The following is a 17,556-nucleotide window of genomic DNA, read 5'->3' on the forward strand; positions in this document are numbered from 1 at the left end:
GTGAGACTCGAGGCACATATGATCCATAATGTCATATGGTTCATTACCATTGCAAGTACAAGGTTAATTCAAGCTACACCCTTAATTATGAAGTTTACAAGGGAACTTTTGCGCAAACTCAGCAATTGTGAGATAAATTGCTTGTTGCATCTCTCTATCAATAGAACATAGAACAATCTATCTGAGTGGGAGTGTGTGTGTGTTAGAGAGAGAGGGTAAAACAGACATGGTCTTAAGACAAGACAGGATCAAGAAGAAACAATCTCAACGTACATAAAATTTCAAGGACCATGACTATATAAGGATACAAACTCATATATTCTTGCTTTCACTAATCACAACTTGCTACGTTACCATTCAAAAAACAGTCCCTTTCTCACAGGTATTATTAGCCTATCTAGTCTTTAATGAGAAGGGGGAGAAAGAAATAAAATTGCTCGTCTAATAGTGACAGTCTCATCAGCATACACAGCTAAAAATAAGAAAAAACCAAAACAGAAAGTACACATTCAACGGCCAAGAGGCATGAGTTGCCTTAGACTCAGGCTTAGTAGGTGTAGCCCTTGACAAACATTCCTTTCTTGGCTTCCTCGTTCTCACCCTCGGCAGAATATTTTCCCAGCTGAGCCAGGGAGTTTGCCTTTGCACGCACCAAAAGTGATTTCTGTGCGGCTTCAATGTTCTCAGGACGTCCTAGCCATGTCTTAAGCACAGAGTTTTGCAGTGCACGAGCATATGAGAAGGAAACATGCCATGGGTTGGGGCTTTGGTTCATTGCATTCAGGTTCAAGGTTGCTTCCGCCTCAGATTGTCCTCCTGACAAAAACTGAGAAGTGAATAGAACAAGGATCAGTTACTTTTTAAATCTTAATCACAAATCAATAAGTTGGACAAGGAAATCACAAGCACACATATCTGCAAATGGAAATCAATAACCACATACAACATCAACAAGGCAGAAAAAATAATTTATCATCTTAATCTAAAGAAGAAAACAACCATCTAGCACTGAAGGATTTGAGCTCGCATTTTTAAAACCCATCTCAACCATGAAAATTAGTAAATTACTACTTGAGAGGCATATTCAAGAATATTTTATACACTTTTGCGGCTGAGCATGCACTTGGTTGGGACAAAAACGGGATATTTGGCTATAAATCTCAACTAATTTATAGTCTTAACTCACTATCATGGAAAGAGGGAAGATATTTCACTTTGAAATCGTCAAAAAGAGTAAAAGCATTCATACCATGATTCCTGGAACTGCTGGAGGAACTCTCCTTTTGAGCATTGTGAGTGTATATTTGGCAATGGTCTCTGGAGAAGCCTTCACCTTGTGTTCAGCCCCCGGGGTCACCATGCTGGGCTTAAGTAGGATTCCCTCAAACAAAACATTGTTTTCAGCCAAGTAAAAGAAGACCTCTGACCAGACCTTTTCTGCCACTTCAAGTGTCCTCTCAATTGGGTGCTCCCCATCAAGAAGAATCTCAGGTTCCACAATTGGCACAAGACCATTGTCCTGCACACAAAATCAGAATAATGACACATGGAAGAAAACTAAATCCTCTTTGGTTGAATGTCACATCTAAAGCGCACACACTCACACACACACATATGTACATCCATCTTGAATTGGTTGCTAATTCAAGTTATGCATTACAAAGAGAGATAAAAATCTAGATGAAAATCTGATCCACTTGTATTTGATACTTTGACACTGCCAAACCCACCATGTGCCAGGAAATCCTGTATTCCTAACTCTGCTAAAAGGTTTTTCTGAATCCAAATTATATAGTTCTTTCAGATTGAAGGCATACCTGAGAAATAGCAGCATAACGTGCAAGTCCCCATGCAGCTTCCTTAACAGCTAGAGCAGAAGGGCCACAAGGAATGCTAACTACTGTTCTCCTGGATATTTCAACAAGATATTGAGATAATAAGCATTTGTTGCATTGAACACAAACAGCGAGTTTTATGTACACCACATACAGCACAAGATCATAAAGAATACTAAATGACTTACCACTTAGCAAAACGAGCACCTTGCTTGTAGTATTCAGCAGATCTTGAAGCCAATCCATCTAAACCTTGGCACCAAGACTCATTGTTTGATCCTGGTAAGGGAACCAAGCCCTGCATCCCAAAAAAGTTGAAAATTGAGAACCAGGGGAACACATAGCTGACTACACTCAAAATCACATAAAGCACCAATAGAAAAAATTTGTACATTCCATTAAAATTACACCTTGTCAACTTTGATTCCAGGAACAATTTTTGCATCACGCAAGCAGTCCACAAATTTCTTCCCATCTGTGGTCGACTGGTACAGTGTTTCCTCAAAAAGAATGGCACCAGAAATGTATTCTCCCAGGCCAGGAGTGGTCAACAAAAGTTGCCTGTACGCCTGTCGGTTGGTCTCGGTATTATCCAAGCCAATCGACGATAGCCTTTTCCCACATGTTGCATTGGATTCATCAATTGCAAGGATCCCACGACCAGGTGATGCAATTGTTTTCTACACCATCACAAAGGATCAGTTAAACAAAATAAGCTATCAACAAATTAACAGTGTCATTCTTATGCCTTTTCAGTAGTTGAAGTTGTAAATTATTATTTTCACGTGTATGCATTTTGCGAGTGAACTAAGAGAGCTTGAGAAACAAAACACTAAATGTTCAAGATTTGATTTAATCTCTCTATCTTTTGAAACTTTCTTGACATTAATAACTCCGATACTAAGATTAAGAGCAACCATAAGCACACGAAACACAAAGTCCAACTTAATTATTTCATGTATCAAAGAAAAATAAAGGACAACTACAATATGGTATCATTTTTTACCAAGATATTAACAATTTAAAATTAAAAAATTAAAAAAAAAAACAAAAAAACAAAAAACAAATGTTGTAATTTCAAAGAACACGATTCAAAAAATACGCTAAGGAAAATTTTCCTCCAACTTGTGACAAAAATGGGGGAAGTTTTACACATTTTCCACATGGTGTAACTCTTCTTTGATGTTACACTTACACCTTGTAACAACTTTTTATTATATTAGTATATTTTGAAAATCCAACAGATGGATTACACACAAAACACTTATGCCAAATTTTGTGTCAGATATTATTAACCATTCCAGCCATAATTATATATATATATATATATATATATATGGTTAGGTTCAAGTTACAAGCAATGTTACACCACTCAATATTTTTTTTCCTTAAATACAAATTTTAATAATTCCACTGTTAGATTACATTTTCTTCTAATATCCTTTATGGTTGCAAATTTTTAAGATGATCAAATAGCTATGTCATCAATTAACTATTAAATTTCAAGTTTTTTTAGTTCAAAATTCTGCAAAAAAAAAAAAAAAAGTGTTTATAGATCAAATTGTAAACAATATTCAATTAGCATGAAATTCAATCGTGCCCATGTAGAACGTGAAATATGACAGTAAAAAGTTACACCAAGTGTAACTTGAACTCAACTCAACTAGTGTGTCTATATATATATATATATATAATTACAATCAAAAGCAGTGAGATCTCAATTACACTTTTTTTTACTAACAAAATTATTCAATTAAACAAATAGAACGAGTGCCATATGAATCAAAATAAATTCATTAATAAATCAGCTTGAATTACACAACTTTCTCTGACCAGAAAAATAAGCTACTAACCTATCTATCAAACTTGTGATCGATCAACTTCAAAGTCAAAGCTCAAATTTTGTCCACAACCAAACGGTACACACAGAATTTTAACAACAGCGATAGATTCAGAACAGTCAAAGCTCAAATTTTGTCCATAACCAAACCGTACAAAGTACACATAGAATTTGAAACAACAGTGATAGATTCAAAAACAATCAAAATACCGATCCAAAAAAAAAAAAGCAAAATCAGACACAGATGGTAATAGCACTCACAGCGGTTTGGACGAGTTCTTCGCTGTAAGCCTTGGCGCGGATCGGGAACGAGACTCGGCGAGTCGCGAACCGAGTCGAAGACGAAGACGAAGACGATCCTTGACGCTGAGTGAAAGACTGTTGTCCGATCCACTGAGACGACGCCGCATTGAGCTTCGCGCAGGCCATGGCTTTTTCAGCGAATTACGAAACCCGATACGGTGGGAAAATGAAAATATCGGCGGTTTGGTGTGTTGTTTTTTGAACGACTATTCGGTGGGTAGGTGGTGGGTTAGGAAAACGAGTGTGTGTATGTGTGGGGTTTTAAAGAGTGAGGAAAATAACAAGACACTGTTTTTCTTGGAGTTTCCGCTGATGAGTAATTGATGTGGCAATGTGACAACAGTTGTGCGGCACTACCAAACAGTCCTTACTGTATTTCGTCTCTATCTCAAGGTTTTGTTGCCAAATTACCATATTATCCTTTGGCTTTTTTTTATGATTTTCTTTCCTTTCTAGCCCGATCCCGCTTGTTCGTCAATTCAAACGCATGTTTTAAATTTTTAAATAATATTACATGTATTTTCATATATTTTTTTACCTGTATGTATTTCCAAAAAAATGGAAAACTATTGTTTAAACAAACATACTAAACAGACTAATTTGTTTAATTCTAGTTTTTACATTTTAAATTTTAAATAAAATATTTTTTCATTGACTGGGTTAAAAAAAAAAAAGGTATTTGAATAAAGATGCAATTGTAACTATAAAAAAATATTTAAAATTTTTTATATATAAAATAAGAGTTTTTCATACATTAGTAAATCATTTTATGAAATTCTTTATAAGAAAATAAAAAACTAACTAACTTTTTTAACGGCTTTTATAATTTTCTATAAAAAAAAAAATTAAAATGAAAGATTAACATATGCATTAACGGTATACATTAACCGACCCATAAAATAAAAAACTTTAATAAACAGCTTAGACATGTTTTTTAAAACCAAAATAATATTTTAAAAAAAGATGTAGAAAGTTATAGATTAGATTTATTTGTTCTCTCATACTATATATGATATACTTACAATGAGATGTGCCAACTACTTAGCTTATATAAAACTTTTAAAAACATTATTCTTTCAATAAGTTTGTTTTTGTTGATGAATTGTCACTTCTTTTTTAAACTATTTAAAGTTTATAAGCAAAAGTTTTATTTAAGTTAGCCTAAACCTACCCATCATTATTTTTGACTTCTGAATTTAAAATTAATAAATAAAAATAGCCATCATTTTAAATATCCTTTTAACATATTATATAAGTGGTTTTTAATTTAATTTTTTTTTTAGTGTTCTTTAAGTATATTTAAAACCTGATTTTCAAATATTTTATTAACAAATTAAACTCACTCCATGAGTGGGCTCTCACATACAAGTGAGTCCCACGCTTATGGAGCTCACGGTCACAAGTTTACAAGAGGCCCACTCCGTAAAACTAGCACATAAGATGATTTTCACATAAAATGATGGTCTTACTATATTTAAAAATTATACATTATAATCCCTTCAATTATGTTTTTTCTCTTGATTATTAGGAAAATTTCTTAAGTTACATTAGGATTAAAACAGTGTTTTCATGAACTTATGTTCATCATTTTGTTTTGTTTGTTGGGTAAAATTATCATTGTACCTTGAAGAATATAATTTTTTTTTAAATAATAAAAAAGTCTACATACTAGTTTATGATAAATCATCCATTAATCAATAGTAATACATTAAAAAAAAAATTAAAAATGTACCTATATGAATGGTAACATTTGAGTTTATCAAAAAATAAATAAAAAGGATAACTTTCTCAAACATTTTGGATGTAGTCAAAGATGCGTTTGGGAGTTAGGTAAAGCGGCCGCCACCATCTCTCTCACCTAAACAAATTGACAACCTTCCACTGTGGCTAACAAAAAGACAATCTTCCATTCCATTTCACTTTCCCGTTTATATCTACATTTTGGACTTGAGCTTAACAAACACTGATCTATGAACCCAACTTTCCAAATTTGCCTTGGATGTCGCACCCACACATGATCAGCTTTCTTCCTTTATAGTAATTAATTTTACACTTAACACACCACAAACTCTTTGTGTAATAGTCATTACATAAGTATAATTGCTTATAGGATGTGGAGAGTAGAGTCGAGATTCAAGTCTCCAGGATTGAGTTTCACATACATATATATTTATATTAAGTTAGAGTAAAATTTCTATCTTATATCAAAAAAATTAATTTTACAACTTATCCCATAAAAAAATAAAAATAAAAAGTAATGCTAGTGGCACATAAAAATACTCAATTTTGTGTCACAACTCGCCACGTGGCAAGTTGTGAGTGGTTCACATAGCCCACCATCACACATTCACCGATCACTACTCGTCATGTGGTAAGTTGTAGCACAAAGTTGTGCATTTTTATGTGTCCATAGCATTACTCTAAAAAAAAAAAAAAAAAATACACTTTGTCTACTCCTATAAATTATTCTTGAAAAAAAAAAAAAAAAGGCTACTCCTATAGTTAATTGTGTTATTTTATCTTTTAAAACGAACTTTCTTCCTAAAACGTGAGGAATTGTGGATTCCAATTAGTTCAGCTGTAAAATATATAATGGTTGAATAAGAGATATAGGGTTTAATCTCCACCTACATCAAAAACCAATTAATGTCTTGATCTAACGATAAAGAGTTATCATCATGAACGGACGCCATAGTTTGAAACTCTCTAAAAAAATGTGAGGAATTATTTTCCAATTGATATTTGTTAATCAAGTGATTATCTAATAGTATTTTTAATCACATTTTCTAGTGAGTTACGAGATTAAAAATAACTATTTGAATTATCTAGTAACACGTTTGAAGAAAATCTTGTCCACCATATAATTTAATAATACGAAACTCAACAAGACACATGATATACTGCGATTAGTGGAGCATAAGGTGGAATATTGAGTGTGAGATAAAGGATTTTTGTTCGATATATAGATACAAATATTGATGTGAGGAGAAGATTAAGAAATTATTTGCATTATTCATATCAACTCCCCATAGGATATTGGAATTAACACCAAAAAATTAGGGATACAAAATACTTCATAATTTTTCACTATTATTGAGATGGCATATTATGGTATATGCATAATAAAATTAGTTTAACTTGTATGGGATTTATGACTGATTATTCAAGTACCAATACTACTCGCAAAGAATCCACTACTGTTGAAGATAACTTCAATTGGTAAAGATTTTTTGTTGTTAAATACGAGACTTGAGTTTGAATTCTGACTACACCAAAACCAATTGGTACATTAACTTGATGACAAAAAGTAATTATTATAGAAAGCACATAAAAAATTCAAATCTATTGTATTCATAATATATATATCATTTCATATTGATGGGAAAATATTATTGAACTGTTATTGTTAAGCTTTAATAAGAACTTATTTTTTCTTTTGTTGTGAAAAAAGAAAGTACTTTTGTAGAGTGTATCGTTTTATAAAGCCAAAAAGAGACATTTGTAATGTTAGGGCCACTTAAACCTGCCTCACCCCGCGTATCAAATGGGGTAGGCACAATGGCTAATTCTTCCCCCTGAAACAAGTTCAAGGGTGGGTATCAGGGGCCCATCCATACACCAACTTGATTATATTATATATATTATAGGTTTTTTTATAAGGCATATATGTGTGTGTGCATGTGCGCATGTATGTGTATTTTTTTTTTAGTAAACAGTAATACTTATTAGAACACACATGAAAATAATAATAGTGTTTTAAACCAGATTTATAATACATTACATAACCAAAATACAATTACAAAATGACCTAACTTTTGTAATTGTAGACTGAGGTTACAAACAGCGGACACTAGATACACACAACCAACGTGGGATAAACATCCTTATTTTCTTTTTTTTTAGTAAACAATAATACTTATTAGAATACATACGAAAATAATAATAGTGTTTTAAATCAGGTTTATATTACATTACATAATCAGAGTACAACTATAAAATAGCATAACTTTTGTAGTTGTAGAATGGGTTTATGTATGTGTATGTTAGTTTGTCTTTATGATTTGAATTTATAATATAAAGTGTTGTATTATTTACTTTAGGTTTTAAGAATTGATTTTTTATAATTACTGTTTTATGTTTGAATAGTTTTTTTTTTTTTTTTGGTTTTTTTTTAATACTTGATCGGTTGAATTATAATGCTTTGAGAAATTGTTGTAATATTAAAACTTAATTTTTTTTTTATGTTTCATGACCTAAAATTAATGTAGGGTATATTATGTAATCAAATTTTAATAAATATTACAAGTATATATATATATATAGAGAGAGAGAGAGAGAGAGAGAGAGAGAGAGAGAGATAACTATTAAAGTAAATAAGGCCAAAAACCCATCCCAAAATGGGAGTAGATCAAGATTCGAGGGAACATGTCTTGCTGCTATCCCTTCAGCTTCGTGCTAGGCTTGGTGACCATATTACCCATCAAGTAATGCTACATTCACATATTAGATATTCCTATGACCATATTACCCATGTTCGGTTATGTTTTTATTACAATGAATAGTTATTCCTTATGAATGACTATTCTTCAAAATGAGAAATAATTATTCTTTATCAAAGGTATTGAATATCTATTCATTCACCTTATATAATAACCTTTTAAAAAAAAAATTATAAAAAGCCATTAGTTGCCACATCTTCAAAAGGAAATAAAATAAATTTTCCTTCTTGTTAATTATTAGTTATATTTTGAACACCCTAAAATAAGTGTATTTTAGGAAATTTGACTTAAAAATGATTTAATTACACACTCTTTTTATACTCTACTAATTGTGGATTCATATTTAGGATTCTATTCCTAAATGGTCACCAAGCTAATGAATAGTAATACTTATTACATTCCAATTTAATGTATTTCTTGTAATACTTATTCCTATTATCATGTAATAATCATTATAGTGTACCAAACGTGTCTGCTATTTAAGAGGCTTCCAAGTCATTTAAGTCATGGACTCTAAGTTTTGGATATCCTAAAATATTCCCTCCATGTTTACTTGCAGATTTTCAATTAAGGGGACAAATTCATAAAATAAAAGCTCTTAATTAAAACTTTCCACTTAATCCACGTTATCAACAGTTTATAATCTCCTTATCTTTCATCATTTTTTGAAATTTAAATAAACGCACCTTATTTTCCTCCCCATCTCTTATCATCTTTTTAAATTTATAAAGACACTTTTTTTTTTCCCCTTTCTTTTTCTACATTCTCTTTTATTTTGAACATAAAAATCTCTAGGCATTTAAGAAACTCAAATTTACCACAAGTTTTTAGTGCACGAAAGGAGATGAATGAGTAAAAAAATATGATACTTAAAAAAAAAAAAAAGAAAAAAAGAAAAGAAGACACATTACACTTACTGTAAGGACTCAATTTGTAACGATCCCAAACCGGTATTGGGTTCGTATGTTAAAAGCCTAAACAATAAAATTTGTAGAGTGTGGGTGTCCAAGAACTAGGTTAACTCTAAAAGAAAAATGATTAGACCACCTGTTTATAGATGGATTAGCACTGATATAACAATTAATTTTTCTTTGAAACCAGTTCAATTCTTTTGTTCTTAAGGCTATCTTATGAGTACTCTTTGTTTTTTTTGATGTTCCGATCCCTTCCCTCAATGCCTTCTTTCATGTTATATACTGCCCTCTTGATATCATCTTCACTACCCACGTGTAAGTTGGGTTCAGGAGATCCCTTTCTGTCCCATCTAACACCTTCTGGGACCTCGAACTAGCAGCTGTAAGGCTACTTCATCACTGTTCAGGCATCACCTCTACATTAATGCGGCCAGAGAGTTGGTTGAGAGACAATTAATGCGGAGGCAGCTATCGTTATAGATATTTGTTTGCCTTTTCTTTCTTACCCTTGGTCCCATATCCCACTTTTAGTGGTAACGTAGCTTCGAAGTATGTTTGTAACAAGGTGGCGTTCTGGTCGTTCTCGGACTCATATTGCCGAGAAGGATTTTGTCCTCGGACAAATACTGAACTCACTTTACGTGATATCTACTATTTCTTTCGTTTGGTTATCTTTACAACCTGATATGGGCCTCCTCGGACAGCTTTACGTCATCGGATAGGTCACAGGCTCAATTAACTTGATTTTAATAATTTATTGACTAACCGGCCCCCACACTTACGAAATGCATGTGATAAGACTAATTTTATTTATTTATTTATTTTTGAAAGGCCATGCACATGACTCAATCCACAACAATTTCAAATCAACGGTTGATGGTAGTAGCGTCCATAAAAAAACCATGGACCACAGTAACACAATGGCTTGGTCAACTTATTAATTAATAAGCAATAAATATACAGATAAGAGAAAAACAAATCTCACCAAATGCTCAACACATTTATGCCATGCAACATAGCTGCCAAATGGGCATGGCCTTTGGCTTTTACTTCACCACCAAGTTTAATAACACAGATTTTTTAAGTAATTCATTGAGGTTGTAACTGTAAATGGTGTGTAATCTCTTTCTCTATTATTATTTTTATTTTTAAATTCAATTGCAAGAAAATTTGTGCAATTGATTTTGTAACTCATTGAGGTTGTAACTGTAAATGGAGGTAATCTCTTTCTCTATTATTATTTTTTATTTTTTAACTTCATTGGTACAAGTTGCACAACTTCATTAGCACAACTAGTAAACTCAACAATTTATGAAAAAGTTATGGAAAAATGTTTAATATATTACCAGTTACTCTACAAAATAGTTGTATAGATTAACATGACAATGCATGAGATTAACACCACAATACCACTTCAACAACAAAATAATTTCCAAAAAAAAAAAAAATTGATATTTCTTAATTTTTTATTAAAAATAATTAAATTTCCTAATTTTTAATTTTATTACCTATTTGATAAAATTTATAATACTTATAGCATTAGTGAAAAAAAAAAAAACTATGTAATAACAAGTTATGTTCTTTAGTCAAAAGTTTTGTAACTTAGTATCATCATTGCTCTTTTTTATGCGAATCATAATTTAAATCCATATTTCACGATTGCTATTATTAACAAAAAAAAAAATCTTTATCTTTTTAATATAAAATGCTAAGAATCATGTAACTTTTTATTTTATTTTATTAAAAATTTTGTAACTTAATCAATATTTCTAGTGCTTCAAACTAAGACATACTCATCCATAACTATCAAATTATTAATAAAAAAAATTATAATATAAAACACGAACTGTATATAATAATAAAAAAAAAAGAAAAACCAAAAAAAAGAAAAGGAAAGTAAAAAACAAGGAATTAAAAGTTCTACCGGCTCATTCTCAAATTTTGGGCCAAACTAAAGGCCCAGAGTTGGTTTATTTGTATAAACTAGGCTTTCGTTTTATTTGACGTGTATATCTAAAAGCTACACTTGCTCAACAATTCATTGAGCTTCGTTCTGTTGGGCCTCCTCATACGCCCAAACCTAAACCTAGAAAAGCACAGGCAAACTACTATGAAAGCTCCCAAAAAAAAAAAAAAAAAAAAAATCGTAATTTATTTTTTAAATGAAATTTATCAACTTAATGGGAACTAGCCTTGTTACATGCGCTTTGTGCATGCGATTATGCTTTTTTTTAGCAAATTTTTTTTTGTTTTTTATTTTATATATGTAATTTTTATTTTGAGAATCTAGTTTATAAATACATAAAGTAATTTGAAAATTAATAAAAAAGTGGTCATATTTTTTAGGCAATATTTTAGTGGGAGTTAGATGTGTATTTTTACCGAATTGTCCTTTAATTTTGTCTCTACTTAAACATAAACATGTAGAGGTATTTTTGAACTAAAAAAAATAAAAAATCCAAACAGAAGAAACTTCTTAAATAGTAGTATTAATAACATTTAGCTCCAAATCGATTTTGAGCTATCATTTTCAACCCATTATTTGATGATTAGGGATGACCATATCTATTGGGTAATGGATATTCAACTTTATCTGATCCAAATATTCCGGGTAACACCCAATTCTTCGTAGGTAGAGTAAAGCTTAACCGGGTAGGGTCCGGTTATTATCCAACCCTGACCCATATTAAAGAAAAAAAAAAAAAAAAAAAAAAAAACCCTAAACCTCTCTCACCTTCACTCACAGTCTCACACTCTCTCTGCCGCTCCGCCTCTCCTCATCGTCTCTCTCTCTCTGTCTCTGTCTCTCCTCACTACTTCGTGTTGTGGGAAGGTTCTATCTCTCACATATACACACACATTTATTTGTTTTGGCATCGATTTTTGCGCTTGATTCTTGTTCCTCGTTCTCTGCGAATCAACTGGGTCTTTCTACCACCGTCTTTCCTCAGGTAAATGACTCATTCTTTTTCCCTCTTTTGCTAGTTTGGTTTTTTGTTCTTTGCTTGTTGTTTACTTGTGTTGTCTTATTGAATTTATCGTCTGGGTGTGTGTTAGATTTTGGTTTTAGAGTTTGAATTCAGCTGGGTATGTGTCGAATTTGGCTTTTGATTGAATTTTATCAACTGGGTATGTGTTAGATTTGGTTTTTGATTGTATTAAGGTGTTTGGTTCTATATGGGGATATGGCTAAGTTTTTTCACAAACGGAGCATGTAAGACTTGGTAATTCTTCAAGCATTCTCAATTTCTTGTTTAATGGCCGAACCTTTCTTTAAAAACTAATAGACTGTACTCTGTACACATTTGAAATGCAGTACAATTCTGATGTTGAGTGTTGACAAATTTATTTGACAATTGTGGATAGGTTTCTGATATTGACAAATTTCTGTAAAATCTGTACTAGGTCATTCCTTTTTATAACTTAAATATTCTACTGCAAAATGGTCACTTAAAATACCTCTACAATAACAGATGTGTTTATGAGTAGAAGAATAGGCATTTCACAAGGCAGCACAAACTTTATTTGCTCAATCTCATTCGGAACAATACGTTACTGAGTTTCCTTGAATTGCATGCATTATTTAGGATTGAGAATCTAAGTTTTGATGCAATTTTACATGCTGATCTTCACTACCATGGACCTTCATGTTAAGGGATTTTGTGAAATTTATTTTAGTAGTTGGCATTTGCTTGACAAACAACTGAAGAGGCAGTGGAAAATATTGCTCAGTGAATTGATTGTGTAATTTCTGTTGCTATTTGGTATGCCCACGGTTTTTTTTTTTTTCTTTTTGCATAGTTGTTTTCTGCATAACAGGTCCTTGTTCCCCTGCATTTGTTTCAGGGTTGTACTGCTTCTTTATTTCAAGGTTTTCTGAAACAGGTCCTGTGAATAACATGTGTTGCTTCTTTATTTTATTTTAATTTTTTAATTTTTTATCTAATAAAATTTCTATCTCTATCTCAAAAAAAAGAAAAAAGAAAAAAGAAAAAGAAAAAAAAAAAGAAGCAGATACAAACTAATCAATAATATATATATATATATATATATATTTTTAAATTTTTTATTGATTAGTTTTTTCTTTTTTAAGATAAAGCTATTGGTTAGTTTTTAAGTTAAAATGTTTTGGATTTAAAAAAAAAAAATTAAATGGGTTTTAGGTTTTGGGTAGGGTATGGATATCCATGGATAATAAATCTGGGTAAGATTCGGGTATGGATACTAATGGGTATTGATATTCGGGTATCCATGGGCAAATTTTCCGGATAGGGTATGGGTATACCCAATCCATACCCTAACTATGGCCATCCCTAATTGATGATTGATAAAACTATCCGTGTGTATTATTTAAATAAGTTACATGACCTATTAAAAAGAGTCATATAATTACAAATACACATAAATAATCTTTTCAATTATCACATAATTGATTGGAGGAAAATAACTCCAAGCAAGTTTGGATCACATTTGATAGTGGAATAGTTGTGTATTGTAGTATCCAAAAATGATATATACTTTCAAGTGGCATACAATCATGAACATTGTTCTCATTTTCTCTCATTTCTAGGAAAGAGGAAGCCCATTGTAAAGGGTACTCCTAAATAAGAAATCAAGTGCAGCTTTATCTTTAAAATTCCCTTCTTAAATAAGGTGTTAAGACAAATCACCCTTAGCTTTCTAGGGTTTAAACACTCTCTCTCTCTACAGTGTAACCATGGAGGACAACACAACCCCAACAGCCGCAGCTCCAGCTCCAGCTCCAATGTGGAGCAGCATAGTGAAGAGCCAACCACCTCCAAAGCCCAACCCTGAAACCCCAGCCCCTTCAACTGGAGTCTTCATTGTCGACAACAACAACTGCAACTCCATAAAGGGCATAGCGGTGGCTGTAGTCGATGCCAACGCCTTAATCGAAGGTGGCGATAAACTCACCCGCAGTGCCGACAAATTGGTCACTGTCCCTGAGGTCATGGCCGAGGTCCGTGACCCTGCCTCCCGTCACCGCCTCTCCTTCCTCCTCCCTTCCTCCCTCCACTCCATGGACCCCTCCCCCGACTCCCTCAACAAAGGTATTTCTTCCATTTCTTTACTTTCCCAGAAAATAAATAATAATAATCGTTTTCTCGAGAAACTAACAAGTTTCTTATGATTTGATATTAACTTATATTTAAAATGATGGTAGCAAGGTATGTTGAAATGTTGATCTTAATCTAGCTGAGTACTACTAATATTTTAATCTAGACAACTAGACATGTATTTGAAAATTAATCTCGAATTAGAATGATAGTCTCTGATTATTGTTATTTTTTTTGAAATTTAATTTGACAGTTATAAAGTTTGCGAGGGCGACCGGTGACTTACAGACACTATCAGATGTTGATTTAAAATTGATTGCATTGACTTATACATTGGAGGCTCAGATTCATGGGACCAAACATATTAGGGACTGTCCTCCACCTGTCCATGTGGTCAATGCGAAAAGATTACCTGAGAAGGAATTGCCAGGCTGGGGTTCCAATGTGCCCAATTTGGGAGAATGGGAAGCATTAGAACGTGCATCGGTTGGGGATGGTGGTATGTCGAATTCCAATTCGAGAATCCTACCTTTGCAGGACTTGAACTTGAATGTTGTGGATGATAAGGATTCGGAGCATGGTTTGAAGGTTGGTTCTGAGAATCAAGAGGGGGAGGTGGAAGGTGGTGTAAGTGGGGTGAGGCCTAGGAGATTTTTGCCAAAGAAGAAAGAGGTAACGATTGAAGGGAAGAAGATGGTTGCGAGTGGCATAGATGCGTCTCAAGGAGAGTTTGATGAGGATGCTGGTGATTGGATGCCTGCTGTTAGTCGAAGTACTCATAGACGGTTTCTTAGAAGGAAAGCTAGGCGTGAACATTATGAGGCGATGGCTGAAAAGGATGCTCAAGAGGATGCTGAAAAAAATAGGGATATCAATGTTGTTGAGGATGGTAGAAGCTTGGAAAATGAGATTAAGGAGGGGGAGAATGGTGATGAAAGTTTATCTACGATTTTGGAACAAATGAGGTTGGAAGAAGAAGAAGAAGACACGTCGAATGGTCTTCTTCTAGAGGGGAATGAGCTGGACATATCTTCTGAGAGGCTTGGATCCAGTAATCCTGAATTAGCAGGGCATTCGTTTGAGAGCAATGAAGCTGAGGTAGATGGTGAAGATGAGGTTGATATAGTTAATGAAGGATTGGACCATGTGGAGATGTCAAGCCAGGCCGATCAAAGTGTTGATGCATCCTATGCTGATGATGGTAGTAGTGAGCAAAGCTGGATGCTGAGATCGTTGTCTGAGTCCAGTGTGGCCTGTGTAACTAGTGACTTCGCAATGCAAAATGTTCTTCTACAGATGGGTTTACGCTTGCTGGCACCTGGAGGAATGCAGATACGACAGCTGCACAGGTATATATTTCATATACACTTCATTGGGTGATCACTAGTTAGTGTTATCTTTTGCATTTTGTTGTATTTATTTTCCTCTCATCCATCCCCTATTTTTGGGTAAAGAAACGTAGAAATTATGTGCATTGACGACGCTTCATATTAAGTGATGGAAACTGTCTTAATATGCTTCATCTGGATTGTTGGTCTGAGTGGTGTATGCTGTTATCCTTTTTCTCGACCCGAGAATCTGTTTTTATCTCAATGAAATTTTTACACCATATAGATGCTTATCTTTGACAGTTCTGTCCTTCCAGGTGGATTCTGAAATGCCATGCATGCTATACAGTGACTGCTGAGATTGGGAGGATTTTCTGCCCAAAGTGTGGAAATGGTGGCACTTTACGCAAGGTAGCTGTTACAGTTGGTGAAAATGGAATTGTTTTAGCAGATCGTCGGCCACGGATTAGATTGCGTGGCACTAAAGTAAGTATATCCAAATGTGCGACTCACAGGAATTATTATGCTTCTAATTGTAGCTTAATTCTGTTAGTTTCTAACTAGCAAACACTTGTTAGAACAAGTGTAGTGTTCTCTATCTTGTTCCTACCATTTGATTGTTGCGTACTTTGTCTTATTATCACTGCTTCCTGCCATTTGGTTACAGAAACTATCCCCTCCTAACTGGTTCCTACCTATTATGATGAAAATATTAATACATTATAGAGGATAAGTATTTTTTGGATTTGTTTGGTGGATATTTCATTCTCAAGGCCTTTTAGAATCCAGATTGGAGCTTTACTGGGTATTTGCATGCATGTGTTTTGACATTTGTCCCTCTGCAGTTTTCACTGCCTTTACCCCAGGGTGGAAGGGAGGCCATTACCAAGAACCTCATCTTGCGTGAAGATCAACTCCCACAAAAGTTTCTTCATCCCAAGACAAAGAAGAAAATGAATAAGCAGGTTTGTTTTGGTTTGTGTACCTGCTGATTCTTGTATTTGTAATTTTTCGTTTTTTTGGAGATTGTGTCTTAATCATAACTGAGACTACTGTTATTTAATTCTCAGGGAGACGACATCTTCACTGCAGATGACTTCGGCCGCCATGTTGATAAAAGAGCCCCCCTGCAGCCTCCTATAAGAAAGGCATTAGCAGTTTTCAGTGGAAAGAGGAATCCTAATGACAACCATTTTTCTCGTTCTAAGCATTAGTTGGTTAACTGAAATTTTGTTCTCTCTGTTTTCTTGGAAAATGTATCAAAACTGGTTTTGATATTTAAAAGTTTAATGCCACCAAAGTGGTGAAAGCTTTTTCGTCTTGAGTGAGACCTCTAGTGAACTGTCACCTATGATTACTATGTTCTATAGATATTTTGCTTAAAATGTGAGCTCAGTTTTGGTCAGGTTTTACCTTTTATGTTTCTTTCTTTGTCATCTTTTACCCCTCATGCTAGATTGCAGAAAGTGATTGCAATCATTGCATACCAATTGCAGTATTGTTCTCATAGACCAAGATGTGGAAGTATGTTCAAAATTTGTGATATCAAACTAGGTACTGGGTTCCCATATAAATGGATGGTCATATGCTGCGAACCTTCCAAATCTATTGGCCCTAAATTTCGATTCGGTCAAAGATGCGTTTTCATAAGTTCTAATAATGGTCTGCCTAACAAGCTAGTCGTACCTCAGGGCATCTTAATGAGAATTTGATGAAATAATAACCAGAACAAAAAAAATGAAGAAGTCGGTTATTTTGC

At 33.4% G+C, this 17,556-nt stretch overlaps 2 protein-coding genes across 2 annotated transcripts; one reads left to right on the forward strand and one right to left on the reverse strand.

The window, feature by feature from the left end:
- Positions 1-248: 248 nt before the first annotated feature.
- LOC115974730 (fructose-bisphosphate aldolase 3, chloroplastic) lies at positions 249-4,285 on the reverse strand. The gene is made up of 6 exons (XM_031095232.1): positions 3,937-4,285; positions 2,246-2,515; positions 2,024-2,133; positions 1,818-1,908; positions 1,250-1,519; positions 249-826 (listed from the first exon to the last, which is right to left on the reverse strand). The coding sequence occupies exons 1-6, from the start codon at positions 4,102-4,104 to the stop codon at positions 548-550; spliced, it is 1,188 nt and encodes a 395-aa protein (XP_030951092.1). The 5' UTR covers positions 4,105-4,285; the 3' UTR covers positions 249-547.
- A 7,839-nt stretch (positions 4,286-12,124) lies between these two features.
- LOC115974738 (20S-pre-rRNA D-site endonuclease nob1-like) lies at positions 12,125-17,216 on the forward strand. The gene is made up of 6 exons (XM_031095244.1): positions 12,125-12,342; positions 14,102-14,463; positions 14,723-15,818; positions 16,115-16,283; positions 16,643-16,762; positions 16,868-17,216. The coding sequence occupies exons 2-6, from the start codon at positions 14,109-14,111 to the stop codon at positions 17,009-17,011; spliced, it is 1,884 nt and encodes a 627-aa protein (XP_030951104.1). The 5' UTR covers positions 12,125-12,342; positions 14,102-14,108; the 3' UTR covers positions 17,012-17,216.
- Positions 17,217-17,556: the final 340 nt, after the last annotated feature.

Source organism: Quercus lobata, chromosome 1 (assembly GCF_001633185.2).
Source record: "Quercus lobata isolate SW786 chromosome 1, ValleyOak3.0 Primary Assembly, whole genome shotgun sequence".
Classification (NCBI taxonomy): domain Eukaryota; kingdom Viridiplantae; phylum Streptophyta; class Magnoliopsida; order Fagales; family Fagaceae; genus Quercus; species Quercus lobata.